The following is a 21,359-nucleotide window of genomic DNA, read 5'->3' on the forward strand; positions in this document are numbered from 1 at the left end:
ATGGAGCCCTCACTTTGCCAAATCTCGGGCAACCTCTTGTCCCACTTTTGCAAAATAGAAGCCTGAACTTAGATAACTGGAATAAAGTGTATTAGATTTCGTAAAACCATATGTATGCTAATCTGAACTCTATGACAATCCATGTTCTTTAGTCATAACATTTGGTATAACCAAAATAGAAGACCTTGATTGTTTAACCATGAGAAACAAACACAAAACTAAAACACCACTATTGAATATATAATACATTATTCAGGATTTTAATCTCAAATATTACAATATTTGCAAGATCCCACTTTAACCATACATAAACAATGTCAAATGTATTGATACACACATCACATTCAATTGACTTGAGTCACAATTCACAAATATATGAATTCAGAATTCTACAGGCAACACACAGACACAGAAAAACAGTATAGGATTCAGGCATGTCTATTGAACCTTGTCCTTGTGTTGCATGCTGGGTAAACAGCAGACAATTATGCGTTCTCACAGCTGGAAGTTAGCAGTGTTATCACGTTCACTGCCTCAAGATAGAACTACACAATATAGGCTTGCAATAAACGACCGTCACATATCCATACTGATTAGCATGTAGATAGGGTACAATATGAGGTAAATGTGTTTTTAACACCATTCACATGTAACTTGGATAATGTATGATAGCCTTGTCAAAAGATTTTAGGAATGAACGAATCTTTCGGCGATAATGCCACTGTATCATACATGCCTACGTATAGCATAGTCTATGCCATGTTGATGTATTATATATTTGACAAAACTAACTTCATACATTTTGTAACAAATCAAATTTCAATGTCCTTGAACACCAGTAATCATATTCTTTACTTTGTGAATTGTGACAAGTCAATGTACACTAACACTAGAGAGTATGTATACCTATATTAATCATGTTATATATGGGACCTACAACGGCAACACTTATGTAGAGGATATATGAGGGACACGAGTGCCAAGTTATATATCCTACTAATACCACAGCTCCTTTTGTGGTGATGACTTGGTGTTATTCGCTATACAACTGCATCTCCATCTCTTATTTTCACATACACACCAACATTCACAGACAAACCAGGCCACATTGATTGGTTGTCAGGGGCAACATGGTATTATGAGTACCTGTCGTGTTATGTGATATGGCAGTACATGCCATCATCGTCAAACATACTGCAAGGTTAGATGGCTCTTGCTTAGGCCTACAAAAAAAATTGTCTGGTTCCGGTTACCCGGTCCCACCTAGTTTTTCACGTCAACCCTAAACATTTGTTTACGTATTCAGGAAAAAATAATAAAATCACGAAAATTGTGTGAAATAGTGTGAAGTCTCGGCAGAAATAGTGGATGCGGAAACTTGGAAACTGACATCAGTATAAAACTGTTCTTCCAATCTGTAATGGCTGTACATCTGATGAGAAGAAACCAATAACACAGAAATCATATGGAAAACAACGGAAAACATAATTACCTGAACTGGACACTCACATATGAAAAACAAATATAAACAAAATAAAATAAAAAATTTACCTACCCCACCTATTCTAAAATTGAGCGTAATTGGAACCACACAATTTTTTTGTTGGGCCATATAAACAATAGTTTATGCATGCAATATTTACATTTCTTATTACCATAACAACCTACTTTACACTGAGTGATTTCTTTTCGGGGTTAGTTCTCAATGAGAGTACCAAGGAAATCTATTAAAAACTAATGTGTTTCCTAAAGCCATGTGTAATTCACAACTGCTTTCAAAATTTATTTTAGATTCGTACAGAAAGTAGATACAAATTATTGTTCATGTTAGAACTGTATGTAAAGTGTTCTTGTTTTGCTGACAATTCATCTGTATATGCATTGCTAAAACTTTGTCAACTCAACACAATTCAAATGTAAATGTCCATAAATATTTCTCAGAATAAACAATTTGTCTTTTCAAAATTATAAAACAATGATGATTACTGAAATTTGAACAGAATATTATTGATGTCAGGACAAAACACAAACCATTGTGCGTACATGTATTATATACTGTTCCTAAAGTGTTGTTGGGTCAGCAGTATGCTAACTGCAAAGTAACATTACCACGTTGATAAACTGCACACTTATTTTTAATGACAATGGCTTGATGATAGCTGTACCTTTAAAGGGGAACACCACTCCAGGAAATAAAGGTATTTTCATAAACTTTATGTTCTGGAGAGTCATTTCATGATTTCATATTACATAGAATTCGCTCGGTTGTCAAGAAACACCAAATACATTTTCAACTCTATTGTTCTTTCAGTGATAGACCACTGCATGATGGGTCTCAGCAGATATGGATGAACAATGTATATTCATGACTATGTATGCAAAGGAAATAAGCACTTAGGAGTCATCAATATTCAATGTTCATCTAATCCATTTTCCAGGAGTGATCACCTTCTTCCTAAATCACTCACGGAACAAAAGAATCAAAAACAGATGACAACATCCAAAGTAAACAGGGGTAAATAAAGAAATTGAGCCAAATTCCTACATCAGATTTTAGATGTAGCTTATTGACATGAAGTGGGAGATTGGCCTTTCAATGTCATCGGTATCACTACATTCTAGTAACATTAAAGTGGCACAAGCTGAGTTTATAAGAATTTTTACTTTCCGGAAAAAAACATATGTAAAACCTCAATTAAACTACTCTAGAATGATGTTAACATTGACTTATATGGCATTGTCAGGACAGATGATAGCATAGAAGGGCTTTTCTCAACATTTTATACATATAATACCTTATATCATTGGATCATTCATAAGTTTTATCTTAATAACAAGTTTGAGTTCAGTCAATTGCAAGAGATGGTCAGGTATGCTTCACTAGGTAGACTACTGGGAGTTCATTTAAATGTGCAGCAAAAATTTTGCCCCAAAATGTATAAAACTCAGCCTGTGCCCCTTTAATGACATAAGTATCACTAACTAACTGTCTGTCCATTTAAATTTGATTAATGTTCATTGTTCCTCTCACTTTGAGTGGCTTCAACAAATTGTTTCATGAGAATATCAGCTGCTAGGCCAGGGGTCATGACCCCTTTGGCAACTTTATCTTCCAATGGTTGAATTTCAGGTTTGACGCTTGGATGACTTTTGAACATGACTATAATGCGATCTTGTATATGGTTCCACATCCAGATACGATGCTGTTTTGCTCGTCTTTTCATCATTTCACCGCTACCAACTATAATACGGCGAAATTCACACATATTGTCCCATATTTCTGGAATGCCTTCATTCTTTGTGGATGACACCCTTAGCACCTGGAAATAAAATATCCCTTCATGTTATTCATAGAGGTTACACTAGAGTTACAACCCCGAAGGGGGATTGTGCCAACGAGCTCTGTGCATGTATGTGTGTGTGCCTGCATGTGTGTGTCCATTTGTCAATCTGTAATACCTAATTTCTCAGACATGCAATATCCAATTTCATTCAAACCTGGTGTAAGGTAACAAATCATATCAAGTAGAAAATGGGAAACATGACATACACAGAAGTAATGCTTGCATGAGTATTGGACTGATTATTCAATGTTTTTGCTATAGTTTGTGAAAGTCACGAACAGAATGGGGCAATTCAGTAAAAATTCCATTACTTTCTTTTGTGTCGTTATTGCAGTTGGGAACCTCAGGAAAAATACAGTGCATATTCAATACACTGCTTTTGCATGCAATGCCATCGAAATCATTAAAGTTTTTACAGGTTGATAGTTTGTGTGGTTAGAACAATAAAAGTTTACTGTATATTGTAACTCTCAATATTGAAAGCATTGGAAGTATAGCTACAAAAGGAAATCTTTCCTTCTTGTTTGCTACAAATGTATTCCTTGTAACAAAATCTAACTATCAAGTTACTGGTATCACAACTGGTGGAGCAAAAGTGACATCCACCAGCTTTAGTAACACAGGTTGGCATCTGTCAATCACACCAAGTGTAGCAAACCTACATTTACCAATCGCAGCTAGTGTAACAAACGTGCATTCACCAATCACACCTTGTGTCACAAGTACAGTAGCTAACCTATCTTCACCAATCACATCTTGTGTAGCAAACCTGTATTCACCAATCACACCTTGTGGTACAGTAGCTAACCTATATTCACCAATCACATCTTGAGTTGCAAACCTATATTCACCAATCAAATCTTGCATTGCAAACCTACATTCACTAATATCGTGGTAGTTTAACAAGACATACACATACCTTAGGGGTCCAATTAACAGATTTCTTTCTTAGCAGTTTAACAGCACTTATGTACTCCATTTGGATTCGTTTGGCTGGTATGTAGAGGTCTCCATCTGCTTTATTGACAGCTATAAGGTCTGCCATTTCAACGATTCCTTTCTTGATACCTTGCAGCTCATCACCAGCAGCTGGTGGTATCAGTAAAACAAACATGTCTACCATATCAGCCACAGCATACTCAGACTGACCAACACCTACAATACAAACATGTCTACCATATCAGTTACAGCATACTCAGTCTGACCAACACATACATACAATCAACTACCATATCAGCTACATCATACATTGTCATATACCACACTTACCAACTAATAAATTCCATTATTATAGACCACCCTTACCAACAAACACATTCCATTGATACAGACCACACTTACCAACAAATAAATTCCATTGTATAGAACAAACTAAGACTTACCAACTAATGCATTCCATTCTTATAGACCACACTTACCTACAAACATGTTCCATTGTTATATAACTTGTAGACTACACATACCAACTAATATATTCCATTGTTACAGACCACAATTACCAACTAATGTATAATTCCACTGTTGTACACCACTTCGCAACTAATTCATTCCATTATTATAGACCACACTTACCAACTACAACATTCCATAGTTATAGACAACTTACCAACTAACACATTCCATTACTATAGACCACACTTACCAACTGTTTCTACAAGAACAGTATCATAGCCAGCAGCTTCACATAACAAGATAGCTTCGTTTGTGCTTCTAGTTACTCCACCTAATGTACCACTTGTAGGTGATGGTCTAATGTAGGCATTCTTATCACGGGATAGCTCTATCATGCGGGTTTTATCACCAAGAAGAGATCCTGATAAATACAAACACAACATACATGTATCATATACCTGTACTACCCATTCTGAAATCCTCATGGCTTTATCACTATACAGCTATACTCACTCACACACAACAACCAGTACATACAGTTTATGATTTTACACTCCAGTTAACAGCTATGTTCACTCACAAACAACTAGTACATACATTTGATGATTTTAGATTCCAGTAAACAGCTATGTTCACTCGCAAACAGTAACTGCTAGTATATACAGTTTACATCCTTACAATTAGATATGCACATTCACAAACATGACCAGTACATATAATTTGCACTATAAAACAGCAACTTGGTTTTTGTTTGCACAGACTGACAACACTAACTCTACAGTTTAGATTCTATTACATGACATTTTTGTAACATTTTTGCTCACAATAATAAATAGTACATTTTGCTCATTAGCCCACAGTAACTTTGTTCCATATTCAATTTTTTTAATGGCACACTTTTCTTACCTCCAGTGGACGATGAAGAAGGATCCACAGCTAATACTGCCACCCTGTGTCCTTTTGATGTTAAATATTTACCAAAACATTCTATGAAGGATGATTTCCCTGCACCGGGAGGACCTGTTAAACCTAAAAAAAAAAAAATAATCCTATGATATATTATCAGTTTAAAATTAAATCCTTCATAAGAGTGGTGGGTTTCTTCACCACCAAATTTTTTATTGTCCATGTGGATAGTATTTATGTCGTTTTTTTATCCTGGCACATACAGCTTTTATTTACTGAAACAAGCAATCAGTTATACAACTGTTGTATATCCTACTAATACCACTGCTCCTATTGTGGTGATGACTTGACGATATTCACCTGCATACCCATCGCTTAATTTCACATATATACCTGCATTCACATTCCAACTAGGTCACTTGGTTGTTAGGGGCAATGTGATAATATAAATATATTATTCAACAATGACTTTGAATATTTCACATACTCATCAATATTCATTATTAGTAAACCTGACCACAATACTGCTTTTTTATTTAAAAATCTGGTTTCATATATCGCCCTGTAATATCCCTTACCTGCTCTGAAAGATACTGGTTTACCACCATTATGTTGTTCTTTCTTTTTAAGGTATCCTAGCACTTCTGACAACAATCTCTCTGCATGGGCACGTTTTCTTTTATTTGTACTTTCCACCAATGTTATAGCCTCCGCAAGACTAGCTCTCTTTCCAGTTATAACTCCTTTGTACAGTTTAGACACAAGCTTCTCATCAAGTGAGTCCCCATTTACTGTAGATGTCTCCTCACGTTTTGTTTGTAAGCTGATATATCGTGTGCAGTAGATACATGTATTAGAAGGCAGTACTTGCTTTGTTACCAAATTCAATCTATGTTGATACTTGAGACAGTGTCCTATTAACAGGGTCAATCTAGGAGAAATCCTCATCATTGCTGCAGATTATTTGGGGGGGGGGGGATGACTATGAACCAAACTCTGTATATCAGGTTATGGGTGAGATTTTATTATATGGGTATTTTAGCAATAACGTTTCGAGAGACTGAATGGTAATTCGTTATTTAAAATAAAATTATCTCAAGACTCAAGCCCTGGGATTCTTCAGTTTCAAGTCACCGTGCCTGGTCTGACCTCACGAAACTGAGGTCACGTCACAATGACTGTCATCAGGCGCACTCGCACTCATGAGTTGTACTCGATCGCAGCATGCACTTTAACTGTTTACTGTAGCCTCCTACCGTATAGCTTACTGACGTAACATGACATAAAGGCGTTCATGACAATGAGGTACGTCCACAAGTCACTGACCGTAACAAACTGTCGCCGTTACTCAGTCCGGATATGAATAAGGGTCAACGACAACCTCAGAGAAGGCGTTCAACTTGTCGTGTCCCTCACGTATGATTATTTACATGTTGGTTGATTCTTTCCTCCATGGACTAAGGCCCACTATGTTCAAGTGGATTATTGGGGAATGTGGACAAAGGAATGAGAGACATTACTTGTTATAAATTGGTCTGAAATTTGGAAATAGTATTACTATAAATTCAGAATTATTTATCTTTGATTCTAACTGATTTTTATATCATCTTTGAAATCGGCCTCATCAAAACAATGACAACATAATGAAGAAGCTAGGTGGTATAAATGTAGTGCATGATCCCCGGATGTTGGCAAGCCGAACAAAGTTGTAAATTTCATTCATGCGACGTAAGAGCTATAGTTGACTCTGTAAGTCGCCGGGAAAGAAGATTTTTGAAAGAAGTGGGGCTTTTTCATTTATGCTAGGAAAAACACAACAAGTTCGTGAACTGTATAGTTGTGATTGTGACAATTAACCATAGAAGTGGAACTTCTGATTTTTTGGAGCGCCCCAATCGAAGTGGAAGCAGGTGCGTTTTGGACTATTTCCTCTTGTAATATACCGTTGTACGTACGTAGTTGTTTTCAGCGCTATCAATGTTGTTTTTTTGGGATGAAACGTACTTATTCCTGACTTTCATGTATAAAACTGACTGAAAAATAGTAGAGAACCTCAAATAGAATAACACTGTATTCATGGAAACAATTGTTTCCGCATTTTATTGCTGAAAAGGGGCAAAATATAAGTTTCGCAACGAGAACGATTTGTACATGAACATTGTTTACAAAAAAAGAACTGCGCTAAGCACAATGGGAAATATAGGAGTTGTTTACTTACAATGAAGCAGTACTGCCGTCCAAGGACATGCAAAGGTTACCCACCTCACAAAAGCTTGTGATGACGCAGTTTACATATCCAGCTCATTTTTTCAAGGCTGTTTTTTTTACTTTACCTTTATGAATTTTCTTGATGGTCACAATAACATATCTGAATTTTAGTCGCAGAGATATTAAATTTTCATTTCCTCATAACCTAGATGCTAAATAATGAGAATAAAAGCTACTGAATGAAAGGTCACATGACATAAATTTGTTTACCTTCATATTTCTGTTTCATCAGTTTTGTCCTTTTTTGGTTTTATGATTTTGTCATTTTCTATACTAACATTTTATTGTTATAACACCTGCACTGCAAATGTTGACATTTTTCTGATTTCTTTGATAATTCAAAATTATGAAATCACAGATTGACCTTGATAATTTTGAAGTAAAAAAAATGTGTTATGAATAACTGGTGAAAAGTACCAGTTTATGAATGAATAAAAATATGAATAAATTAATACATAATTATGATGATATCGCATGGAAGTAGTGTTGGTATCACTTTGTATATGGATTGTTTTGATAAAAGATGAAATCTTTTTTATTGAAATATTTTAGGTTTGTTTGAAATTGTTTTGATCACGTACTAGTGTTTTGTGTGTACTGTGTTAGTTACTGTATATTCCTTGATACCAGGACAAGATATGACTGGTAATGGGATGAGAACAAGGGTAGATTTACATAGGCTTCAGCATCCGTAAAGAAGAAGACTGGCGATGACTGTCCTCAGACCTTCCTGTTTATAAAGGATGGAGAAAAGACATCTCATTAGACTAAGGACAGCTTAGCAGGCAGCTGGAATGAAAGGACATAGGGGGTTTATAAGCAGCCAGTGTATGTAGAAAGGACACAGAGACGTGTTGACTGTGCGAGTCATTGATGTATAAAATGACCCTGCTCACACAATGATATATGCTCGTATTATCTGTCATCCATCACTACCCAGGTTTATTGGCAGACCTTGGTCCAACTTTGTGCACGTACTGAAGACTACAACTAAACGACAACAACCTAGTGTTGTATTTAGGAAGGATAGCACAGTGAAAGTTAGTCAAAAGTTGACCGGGTTTCTGTTTGCTCTACCTATCTGTGTTGTTGGCGGAGTGTGTTTTCACAGAGACAAATTTGTAGTACTTTGTACAGATGTACAGTTATGCAAGGACAATGCTAAACTAGAAGTAAGAACAAAACAGACAAATGTGTTTGTGAGAAGTTATCAAAGGTTATATAAATATTTAACGTTGTACTTCAGACTTGTTAGGTTAACTATTACATTTTTACCAGTATTTTGCCTCTACCCTTTGGCGTCACTGTTCCCATTGTTTCATAGTAAATGGTTACATTTACTGCTATATGCTGTAGAAATTTCTGGACCAACTTTCATTAAGTTAGGACAGTGGGCTAGTACACGCAGAGACATATTCTCCTCAGAGTTCTGTGATTGCTTTTCTAAGCTGCACCATCATGCACCGCCCCATTCGTGGTTTTACACCAAAAGGAAATTAGAAAAGGCATTTGGAAAGAAGTGGAGGGAAATATTTGTGAAAATTGATAATAACAGAAAGGCTATAAAGTCAGGATGTATAGGGCAAGTTTATAAAGGATATATGAAACCTGAGAAAATTGCTGATGAAAGCTTACTGGAAGAATTATTGGAGGAATTAGAGGAGTCAGATGCACCAGACTTTTTTGAAGGTAAATTGGACATGTTATTGTTATAATGGTGGTATTGTCATATTTTGGTGGTGGTGGTGGTGGTGGGGGGGGGGGGGGGTGTAGTACGAAATAAAATGAAATGTTCATAGATTTGTCTTCTCTCAATATCACATTTGAATAAAAAATTACTCATTCCTTTAAAATATTAGTGTTAAAATGATACACTATTTGCACTCTTTAATTAAGTTTGAAATTAATTGTGATGTTTTTAGCCTCAAAACTTTTAATAATAGGACATCAAAATCGGCAACATAAATCTATTGGATTGGTTGATATATATATATATATATATATATATATATATATATATATATATAGTTTTGGTAGTACTGGAACTCTTTCTTGGGTGTAACTCGGAGTTTCACGCATATTGCGATCATCAGACACATATATATATAATGTTTGTCTAGTAGAGCTTGTCTTTTACATTTGCATAGATAATTTTATTTTTACCCATGGTGTTATTTAGATTCTAAATATTGCAGTGAATATTATTTCTAGAACTACATTACTTCTACAATTATATTAGGTAGGTGAAATTTTGTGTAAAATGGATGTTACTGTTGTACGTAGCAACAGCTTTGTTTTTAACTTTGAGGTGTAGGTCAACAGACTATCTTACATGATGAGTATAAAAACCAATACAAAAAAAATATCACTTGATGTCATCAGGAGGGAGTTGAACATTTAATGGAATGGCAACAAATTTATAGTCCCAACCTTGACACTCTATCAGGCCACTAACCAAATGTAAATGTTTTGATGGACTTTTTACTTATCTTTGTTGACATTCAAGTATACATTTGTTTGGACAAATTCATTATTCTTGTCAAAAGTGTTATTTTTTGTGTCGCTTTTCCCTTTCTATGCTTACATTCCTAGATAGAAATAGTATCAAGAAATTAACCTCGAATTTTATTTTAATGTGATTATCCTTTTATAGAAATGATTGCGAATAGTATTTGAATGAGTAGTCAGTGCAGTCAAGGCCTTTGGGTCAAGTACTTCTATTTACATCTGGTCTCCAGTGATTACTAGTGAAACATATTAATGCTGTGCCATCATTGCAGGACTGGAGATCCTTGGGTTCGGCCGGCTGTTTGGCACATGGGACAAGGAGTTAGATCAGGCTGAGAAGGAAAGGATTGCTCTGAAAAGGGAAAAAGGAACAGTTGCGTATGAAGAAAAATGTCAACAGAATGGGGAATCTGATCGAGTGTCTGGTAACTGTGAAGAAGTTGGGCAGACATGTGGACAAGTTTCTACTGGTGAAGGAGTGGGGCAGTTTGAATCACAGAGTTCTGAGGCAGGATTGGAGCAGTGTGGGGCTGAAGATTCTGAGGTTGAACTGGGACAGTATGGAGCTGAAGCGGCTGGAATAACAAAACTCAATTATCCACATGTACCAAGAGACCAGACTAATGACTCACAGCAGTTGAAAGGTGCACTTTTATTTTTCATGCTTTTTTTGTTACTTTGAAAGTAATTTGAATGTGCTTTATGAATTATTTTATGGGGATTTCAGTTCTCACTTTTTCATTCCAGTGTTTGTTGTTTATCAAAATATATGAAAAAATTGTATTTCGTGTGAAAAAATATAGCAGGCAAATATCTTTAATTGTGGATATATTGTTAAAAAAAAAAAAAAAAATGAGTATATTCAGCTGTTGTTGTGGTTCATTTGTTGGTGGTACTACCCGGACGGTATATCAAAATGCAATCAGCTAAAGAAAAACATGATGTGTGCCAAGCTCTTTATTCCCCTTGTAAATTGTGTGTGTGGGAGAATAGATGTAGATTATACGCAATGTGAACTTTGAGAAGAGTTGAAGGTCTGCCTAGTAAAGTAGCCGACCTTGTAACCACATTGAATATGTCAAGGTTGTGTCCTCCTGAACTGTTTGTCTATTTGCTGTGTTTCTTTTAGAAACCCCTAGTGACGATGACTTGGAAGGCCTGATCCCAGTTGCTATTAAGGTAGGTTCCTTTTAATTATTAAAACAATTTCTGTAGGGATTGAACTATTTTAGACGACGGTTATTTTGGCTTCTTTCCTTAGATACATATATATGTATAATAGGAAATATGTTATGAATAGAATAATGAATAGTAGTAGAGTGATACAACAAAGGCACCGAACTGGTATGTTGATGCTAGGGATGTCGTCAATAGACGCTGTGTTGATTGTAGGGGGTGTCGTCAGTCAAAGCTGCGTAGCTATAGCTACTCTGAAAGCAAATAACATCTATTCAAGTGTATAAGAACAAAATCAAAACAAAGAAAAAACAACTTGTGTAGGAAGCAGATACTGTGAATAGAAATCATCAAAATGGACTTTTTTATTTGATAGAATATTAGAACTAAAATTGCTGCCTGGAGATAGAAAAAAAAAGTATTTTTCTCTACAGCCTAAGATAATATTTGCATACAATTTGCATTATTCAAACACATGTTTGTTTCTATTTATAGAATGAGTTGCAGGACAGAGAGTAGGTGGAAGGAGGTTGTAGGGTGGGAAATCAAATAAAGTTGTGGGGTGGGGATGGGATATGAAATCGTAACCTCATAAATATTTATGAATTAATCAGAATTGTTGGTGTCAGGCACATTGGCACATTGCCAACATTTTAGATTGCATACCTTTGAAGTACTTTTTTGAGAACAATGTGATTTGTTTAGTTATACAATAACAGAATCCTAATATTTTTCGAAAACAACTGAGGAATTGTTGTAAACCGAAACTGATAGAATTTTATCAACAAGATTATGTGTTAGTATTTTAAACCACATCCGTTTACAGGTGCGCCATCCAAGGGTATATAGATGTGTATCCAGAGATATGAAACTTTTGTATTTTGTGGCAAGTGTTCTAAGCTACCTTCCTGGATTAAAATGGCTGAGTTTGAGAGAAATAGTGGAGGAATTTGATGAGCTTCTGAAAAATCAGGTAATTTCTCTACTGTTAAGTGTGTTTGTGTGTGTGTTATTCTGTGGTCATGCTGCATGTATGTCAGTATGCTTATGTGTGCATTATGCACATTGTTTCTCTTTGTGTGTTTCAAATATGTATGTATGTATGTATGTATGTATGTATGTATGTATGTATGTATGTATGTATGTATGTATGTATGTATGTATGTATGTATGTATGTATGTATGTATGTATGTATGTATGTATGTATGTATGTATGTGTGTGTGTGTGCAGTTTATAAATTTGTGTGTTTATATGTATGTGCATGTGTGTAACTTCTAGTGGATGATCCTGAAAGATCAATCTGTAATGTCTTTCAGGTTGACCTCAGAGTTGAAGCGAAAAACTTGGATATATTCAATGAGAATTTCAGTGAGGTGTCATGTATCAAATTTCCCAAACCAATCAGACCATATGTTAAGAAGGATATCATAGTGGAAACATTTGAGGTAAGTTGTCAAAACGTTGTTAAATATGATATCAGTTGTGGCTTACATTTGTTGTATGTTATCTGTGACATCACAAGATGACAGAAGGGATGAAGTTAAATTTACATACATGCAAGATTTATGAAGTACAAAAGGGTTAATGTCAATGACACAGAGATAGATTGTTATATAGTTATGACCTTGTGATTGTACAACAGATGGGATGTTGTCTATAGTGAGTAACTAATACACACTTCCTGTGTGTATGTGTCATCATCATCATCATCATCATCATTGCAATCCTAAATACACACAGCTAGTTACATACATAGTAAATAAGTGGGTTTGTTCTCAATTTGCATAACAGTAGCTGTTTAGAATATAGTTCATACAACACTGACTTTGTGTCAGTCTGTACCCAGGATGGGAAGGGTATTGACCTCTGAAGATTTACCATACTTGCGTGGTGCAATGATTGGGGTATATATAGGAATGTCGATGTATGTCACTCACTACAGTGTGTTAGTTTATGGACTAGTAAACCAAAATACTTGGTTTGTACTTGTTACTGTTCCACTCCGACACAGTCCCTTTATCACCTAACTGTTATTCAGAAAATAGGTGAGTATACATCTTTGGACCCAACAAATTGAAGTGTCTGATTCTTTGTTAATTTATTATACAAGTTTTGTTTCTGTTCATTATTCAAATACACAGAAAGAAAACTGTCATGTTGGTGAACACTTTGATTATAATTGTCATACAGTGCTTTATTTTCACAAAAGAAATGTACGTACCAGCTTTTTGAATATTTTATTGTTTGTTTATGTTGTCAATTTCCTGTAGGAAGGCGAATGCATAACAAAGTACATCCTAGATAATGATGATAAAACTACAGGTAACTGTACTGAGCTAAGACAGAAGCTTGCTGAAGTAGGAGTGGACGCATTACTGAAAATGGTAAGAACTGAAAATCTAAATTTGAGTAAGATTTCACACCCTCAATATTCTGTAATATGTTTAAACAAGTATCTGTACTATAAAAAACGGTGGTTACGTTTCTCCTTACAAATATTTGATATAAGGGAATAGTTTTCAGGTGATTTCTGCCTTGTTTGTCATTTGTTGTTTTGTTATAAACAAGTATTTGTACTATAAAGGCTAATTGTCCAAGTGGTGTGTGGTACCACTAGTTAATGCGTGATTTACACACTGTTAGCCATATGTTGTGATAAGATAAACAAGTGTGTGTACTATAAAAGACAAGCGGTAAATGACCTCTTGTTTGTCATCCATATTATGATTGAATAAACAAGTATGTGAACTATAAAAGATACTTTCCCAGTAGACAAAGACATCTCCATGTTTTACATTTGTAACAGTGAGTTATTAAGTTTTCTGTGTTGGCTGCACGCCTCCCTCTTTTCATGTTGTGATAGGATAAATAAGTGTTTGTACTATAAAAGGTGAACCATGCCATGATTGTCATATGTTGTGACCAGTTAAATAAGGATGTGTACTATAAAAGACGATAGTTGTTTTTCATTTGTTATGAATGGATATATAACTTAGAATGTGTACTATAAAAGATCATCAAAATTTCCTGTGTTTGGCATACTTTGAGCTCAGTTTTGAGTTGAACGTGACATGCTAGCACAAAGAAATTCCAATCTTCTCCTGTTTTGTCTTGGTGATAAAAGAATTTCTCCATTTCAACGAAAATAACTACCAATGTGTGAACATTTATCATAAGTACTTGTTTGTCCTCTGCTTTGTGAAAAGTCTTTTGATTGGCTGATAAATTGATTTGACTTGGCAAGTATCCCAGGGTCGATCTATTGTGTCATGTTGAGTGAGAAAAGTAGAAGCTGATTGGTTATTTCTGGAAACATTGCTTTTTTAAGAGTTTGTTTGTGGATTGCCATGAAGTAAAGCAACCTTAGATGAATCATGATATATGACTGTAAAGGTACTCCTATGGGATTGTAGTGTTTGTCACTATAAGTCGGACCCAATGTCATCATTATTTGTTCATTTGATTTAAGTGATTTCTAATCACATTTCAGTCAATGTTTGTCCTTCGCTCTTTTTTTTTATTTGACTGCCATCGTCTTTTTAACACGCCGACTAAATACGAAACTGGCAATAAATCACATTCTTTGTCGGTTTAATTGTGTATTTTTTTTTTTTTTTTTTTTTTTTTTATGATTCAGGTTTTCGTTGACAACTTTGTTCATGCAGATCTGCATCCCGGTAACATTCTTGTCCAAGGTAGTTGTGAGTTCAACCCCGAGGAACAGACTAAACTAACTCTTGTTGATGTTTGTGATACTGTTATCATCAATGTCAAACCTGTGGAGTGTCCTATCAAGTTGATCTTCCTGGATACTGGAATCGTCAGCACTCTAGCAGAATTAGACAGACAGAGTTTTCAAGATGTTTTTACAGCTGTGGTACTAGGGGATGTAAGTTGAATGATATTTGTGTATTTTTTTACAAAGCAGGATGTGAATCATGGAATGAATCACTGATGATGTTGATAGATCTGATATGAGCAACAATACAATTAATTGTTCCCAGGACTACAATAAAATGTAGAAATATCCACATTCCAATCTGTACATTATTCTAAAATGCCTTGAAAAAAGTATTTTACAGACATGGCAATGTCTACATAACTAGTTTTGTGGTGTTCGTTGTTGTTGTTATTACACCTGCCGTGACCACATCGCAGACACTCTGAACACACCTTTTGGTTATTATCTCCTTGATGACTCTAACAAAAAGTATGCATTTATCATGTCAGATATTTAGCCAAGACTGTTATTTAATAGCATAAAATGGACTGATCTTGTAAAATGTATGATGGAATAGATTTTGAACACATGGTATGTTTTTTATATGACCTTAAAGTTCGCCCTTAAAAGTTCAAACTGATATGAAAAAATGATATGATATGTAAATTATGTTATGAGGAAAATGGTCTGACGATTTTGATATACAGATATGAAATGTTTACTCAAAGTGCTAGTAGGAACATCAAAGTATTTGTGATTCTAAAGTACAATGGAATAATTCAATTATCTTGCCATATGGTAGTGTGTACTAGTAGGGCTGTGATGAAATAATTTGACCTGACTTGAATACGGAATAACTTATAGAGAGACTACAAAGGCAGGACAAGGTTACACGTTATTTCACCTTGAATTATTTACCCTTAAGTGTTAACAGCAGTTGACAGCTAGGTCACATGACACTAAGTCAACATCATGTGATCTCTGTTTCCATGGCGCCTATAATGGGGTGTGGTGGTTTTCAGAGAGTTTACCATATTGTAACAAAGAGATCGTGATAATAAGTACTACAACTAGTAAAATAGAGATGGTAGGACTTAGACTCAGGTTTTTCAAGAAAAATATATAGTTCAAAGTTTAATAATCGCACGTTTAATCATTTTATGTGTTGACTTGCATTTAATAGTTTAAAGGTAGAATACATGTGCCTATGGGACAAATTTCCTTGAAAATCTTGAAAATCAAAATTTTTCAATTATCTCAAAATCTTACTGTATGGAAGCTTGTTTCAAGTCCTTTTGATATAATAAAAGAAATTTAGGGGTTTCCCCATCTTGTTTTCAAGGAAATCATCAATCTTCTATTTCCTGTACAAATGTACAGTAATCAGTGGCCATATTGGATTATAAAGTGCCTATATTTTTTGATGTCATTTTGACCTCAATTTCAAAAAATGTATGGTGACCCAAGATTTTTGTTGTTGATTTTAGCTGAGAATATGAGTTTTCTTGAACAAAGTGACAGCAAAAGTTTAAAGAGTTTTTATTTCTGAGTTGAATTTTGTGTTAAATTGACTTTTGTGTTTGTCTTGACTTCTTTGCAGGGTAAGAGAGTTGCTGAGCTGTTTTTGCACCACACAAAGTCCCACCAATGTGAAGATGTAGAGAAGTTCAAAGAGGATATGTCAACTTTAGTTAGCAGTGTGACTAAAGATACATTAAATCTTGGAAAGGTTTGCTATCAGATACAAACACAAACACAAACTTTAAAAGCTGCACTAGCTGTAACTGGAATCATTTTTTTTATCAAACATTCCCACAATATGTTCACTGAAATTGTTCAAATACCAATATACAAAAACGTGTATGTTAATTAGAGGTCGATATTATCCAGAAGTAGTACAGTAACAGGTTGAAATTGTGCTTATTTTAGAGTGTGTACCCAAAACTCAAATTCATTGGGTTTATTGTACCATATTATGTGTACTGCTACACAAAATCATGTACCCACAGGTGATTTAATACTGTACAATATGTGGAATATTACAAGTCAATATATCTAACAAAACGGTTTAAAAAAAACAACAGTTATAGTTGCAGCTAGTACAGCTTTAAAAGAGATAAGACAGGTGTTCATCCAGAGTGGCGCAATGACAACATAATGTGACAACGTAAATGTAACAGCTGTTGACTTTAGGGTGGTTGGTCTGCTTAATGTGTCCATAGTATACTCATCAAGCAGTCCATCCATCCTTGAAGTTGCCAGCCCAACATCATTCCAGCCTGTTGAACTAGCCCTATACCGTTATCAAGTGTTGTTTCTACTGTGTTTCTACTGTGTAAGTGCGCCTGTCAATGTGGCAAATTCCAGTTCAGATAGGCATCACAAGAGGGCGCTGTAGATTTGGCAAAGTGATGGCTAAAATTTTCACCATTGGCCACAGATTGTATGGCTATTTATGAAGTAATGATTGAAATAAAATTGTGTGTGTGTGTGTGTGTGTGTGTGTGTGTGTGTGTGTGTGTGTGTGTGTGTGTGTGTGTGTGTGTATGTGTGTGTGTGTGTGTGTGTGCATGCGTGCGTGCATGCGTGCATGTGTCTGTCTGTCTGTCTGTCTGTCTGTCTGTCTGTCTGTCTCCAAGGATCAAAATATATATTTCAGTATGATCCATGAAATAATGGTAAAACTGAAACATGAAAGATTGTTGTGATTTCTTGTACAGATTCAAGTTGGTATACTCATGCATGATGTGTTCAACATACTACGACAACACAAGGTAAGAGTCTAGTCCTCCAACCTACTTGCAGGGTCAGTACAGGGTTGGTAACGATAGTCTGATGTTTGCTGTGTTGAAGTAGACTCATTTTATCATATATCTGCAAAGAATAAAAGAATCCACAGTTACTTCAATAGTTACTGCTGATTGTAACAGGCATCCTATTTAGTTTCTTAGGACTGCATTACATCAGGCAAGAACTTTCACCTCTTCAATAATAATGTATGATTTTCTGGTTCCAAGATGCATTGCATGAAATTACATTGACCTCTTCAGATGCAGATGATTTTACAAAACAACAAAGAACAAAGAGTAAACACTATCAACGGCAGAGAAGGATTTTACTGCTAAACCCAAGATACGGTCAGATGATAACCATCCCCTGAGTAGCACCAAACTCCCCTGTGCATACAAAATACATGTACATGGTGTTGTATGGGCATCTTGGAACTGGCAACAGGTCTATTGTAGCTAGTCTAGTACTAGTTCCTGACGACCGTGTTCTGATGTACAGTATGTTATCTTCACACATTAAACATTAGTATTGTGTGAAGATAACGCAGTGTACATCAGAACACAATCGTCAGGAACTCGACTAATTATAGCCACCATTCCCTTTGGCTTTCATTCTTCAAATTGATGTAATTGAAACCATGGACTGGTAAGTGAATTGTCACATGACATACTTTCCCCTGATGCTTACATGTCACTATCAAGTTTGTAATCTACCAGTTATTATCTAAGTGGTGACATTTATTGCCTGATGTAATATGGTAACACATGATAAACTCAGTGATGTGCTTTCTACAATCAACAAAATTCATTTGCCCAACTGCAGTAGACATGATGTATTTGTATATATGTGTACTGTACATGTCACACTATCCTTGCCAACCCTGCAATAATTAGTAAGTGCCACTGTGAGGTATAAATCAATGCATAGATTCATTACCACCTTTACCTGTATAGAAATCATGTCTTTAACATACGCTCTTGGAACATCTATTTTTTTTTTCACTTGTTTTGTCCCACAGGTGAAATTAGAGAGTAACTTTGCTTCAATGTTGTTGGCCATCATGGTACTAGAGGGTCTAGGTAGATCTCTCAATCCCAAGCTTGATATTATGCAGTCAGCCAGGGCAGTCTTACTACCAACACTGTAAACTATCGCTTGCTTGAAATATTCTGTCATTTTGCTCAGAAAGCATTCTAATTCAACCATCCTCTTCAGTAGCTTAGATTTGTTGCACAGTTTGTCACATGGCATAGAATATCACTACTACTTAGTAAAACTAGTTGTTTCTCTGTTTCATGAAAGATATATATTCCAGCGTTAGTTTGGCCTCACCTTCTCTATATTGCCAACTCCTTCATTCTGTGCACAAATTGTAGTTGTATCTCCATATCCTGTGACTCCGAAACAAACCATGAGCATGCAAGTGTTGTTAACTTTCATGCCATCAGTTAGTCTTGTCTAATTATGTATAAGTTTAATGGAAAGAAATCAGTTTGCAGAGGATATCAGAATAAGGTGTTAGTGTATATGTGTAGGCAGCATTTAGAGCTAGTAAGCTTAAGAGAAAAACTTTTCAATAGCAAATTATCGAAGATCATAAAATGATGAGACACATTTGTGAAAGGAAGTTATAGTGTAGAAGAGTAGTTGATGAGTTGTTTTAAGGTTATCTACAGCAATTGAGTATTGATAGGCCTGAAATGACCTGATTTTGATCCAGTTTTAGATGTAACACGAATTGAAAACATGACAACAAATGTAGGTCACCATTTTTCAGAAATCAAGTTAGTTTGGAAGTGTCCTTCCAACCCTCTGACGTACATGCTGTAGATGACGATACTGTCGTTTCATTTTTGTAAGTTTTTTAGTCGAAGACCATGCTATTATGGAAATATTGAAATATTTGATATCTGCTTGACATTGATCTTTGTCCTGCTTGATAAGAGAAAGAGTCTTTCTCTATGCCTGCCACTAATTGGTGTGGCAGTTTATATCTGCTTGATACAAAGTTTCAGCTGTTTTGACTTAAAAGATGCTGCAAACAGAATTTGACTTTTTCCAAAGTGTTGATTGTTCTGTTATTGTGTATCTCTATTATGGTTCAAATGAAATAAAACTTAATTACTTAAAATTTGACTTTGTGTGTGTGTGTATGTGTGTGTGTATGTGTATGTGTATGTGTGTGTGTGTGTGTATGTGTGTGTGTGTGTGTGTGTGTGTTTACACACAAACCAGTGTGTGTCTGTGTGTGTCTATTTGCCTATCGACCAACCCACACCCTGCCTTTTAGGAAGAAGCTTCCTAACAGGAGCATGACAAGGAAGGTTTTCAGATAACATATCCATATTGTTGCCAATAGAAAATAAACATTTGTATTTTACGAAGATTAGAAAAGTCATGCATTTACAGATGACAATCGGAGACATTCAAAGGCGACCTTTTTGTGCCAGTCACGACCTGACAGCCCAAACTTTTCTTTGGTGCCAAAATGATTTTCAAAACCTAGCGCCCTCTACGACCTGTTTGGAAAATTAGTATGTCACGATAGATTTTGAAAAATTACTGTCAACTATGATAACATCATATAGTCCGTTTTAACATCATAGTTCGTATCATGGCGAAAATATCACTTTTTGCAGATATTTGGAACCTTCATAAAAACAAAGGTGCATTGTCCCCCCCCCCCCGACTTCTATTGTTATTTCTAAGGCATCAAGACTTAAAGTACGATTATTTAATTGAAACATCACCAACATGCACACGCACATTTGAATTTTTTTCTTTTTTTAACTTACTTCCCAGCCCATCATTTTAAAGGTTTTGTATAGCTTAAAAGGGGCTGCAAAAGAAATGTAGAACCTCGTATTTATAGAAAAGACAAAAGATTGGACAGTTTATCCATTGGGGCGGTGTTCGGACGCAGCGTTTCTGTACTGTATTTAAAGGTTGAAGCTGTAATGTTACTATTCATTTCTCACTGTATTATATACATTGGGAGGATTAGAAATTGTATTTTATCAATACAAGAATGTACAGCGCTATATTTGTTTATATGACCTGAAGAGACTTCAGCAGAACCTTTCTTTTGTGTGATAGGCTGGTTACTGGAAAGACAACAGAATATAAAGTTCGGCCTCTAGGAGCGCTGTTCAGTAGCAGCAGTAGTCTACAGGGCTGGGATGGGCAGCAGACTGTAAAATACGTCGTGTCGCTCCGCCCTCACCGGCTGGAGAAATCTTGGCCCTGTCACGG

General features: G+C 35.5%; 2 protein-coding genes across 2 annotated transcripts; one reads left to right on the forward strand and one right to left on the reverse strand.

Moving 5' to 3' along the window:
* Positions 1 to 206: 206 nt before the first annotated feature.
* LOC144438912 (methylmalonic aciduria type A protein, mitochondrial-like) lies at positions 207 to 7,067 on the reverse strand. Its single transcript, XM_078128140.1, has 5 exons — positions 6,221 to 7,067; positions 5,643 to 5,765; positions 4,987 to 5,157; positions 4,264 to 4,499; positions 207 to 3,320 (listed from the first exon to the last, which is right to left on the reverse strand). The coding sequence occupies exons 1-5, from the start codon at positions 6,591 to 6,593 to the stop codon at positions 3,009 to 3,011; spliced, it is 1,215 nt and encodes a 404-aa protein (XP_077984266.1). The 5' UTR covers positions 6,594 to 7,067; the 3' UTR covers positions 207 to 3,008.
* Positions 7,068 to 7,300: 233 nt separating this feature from the next.
* LOC144438911 (putative aarF domain-containing protein kinase 2) lies at positions 7,301 to 20,225 on the forward strand. The gene is made up of 11 exons (XM_078128139.1): positions 7,301 to 7,552; positions 8,541 to 9,599; positions 10,691 to 11,062; positions 11,548 to 11,597; positions 12,421 to 12,567; positions 12,913 to 13,041; positions 13,867 to 13,980; positions 15,234 to 15,485; positions 16,918 to 17,046; positions 18,038 to 18,091; positions 19,126 to 20,225. Exons 2-11 carry the CDS (start codon positions 8,810 to 8,812, stop codon positions 19,252 to 19,254), a joined length of 2,166 nt encoding a protein of 721 aa, XP_077984265.1. The 5' UTR covers positions 7,301 to 7,552; positions 8,541 to 8,809; the 3' UTR covers positions 19,255 to 20,225.
* Positions 20,226 to 21,359: the final 1,134 nt, after the last annotated feature.

The sequence above is a fragment of the Glandiceps talaboti genome, chromosome 8 (genome assembly GCF_964340395.1).
Source record: "Glandiceps talaboti chromosome 8, keGlaTala1.1, whole genome shotgun sequence".
NCBI classification, from domain to species: Eukaryota; Metazoa; Hemichordata; class Enteropneusta; family Spengelidae; genus Glandiceps; species Glandiceps talaboti.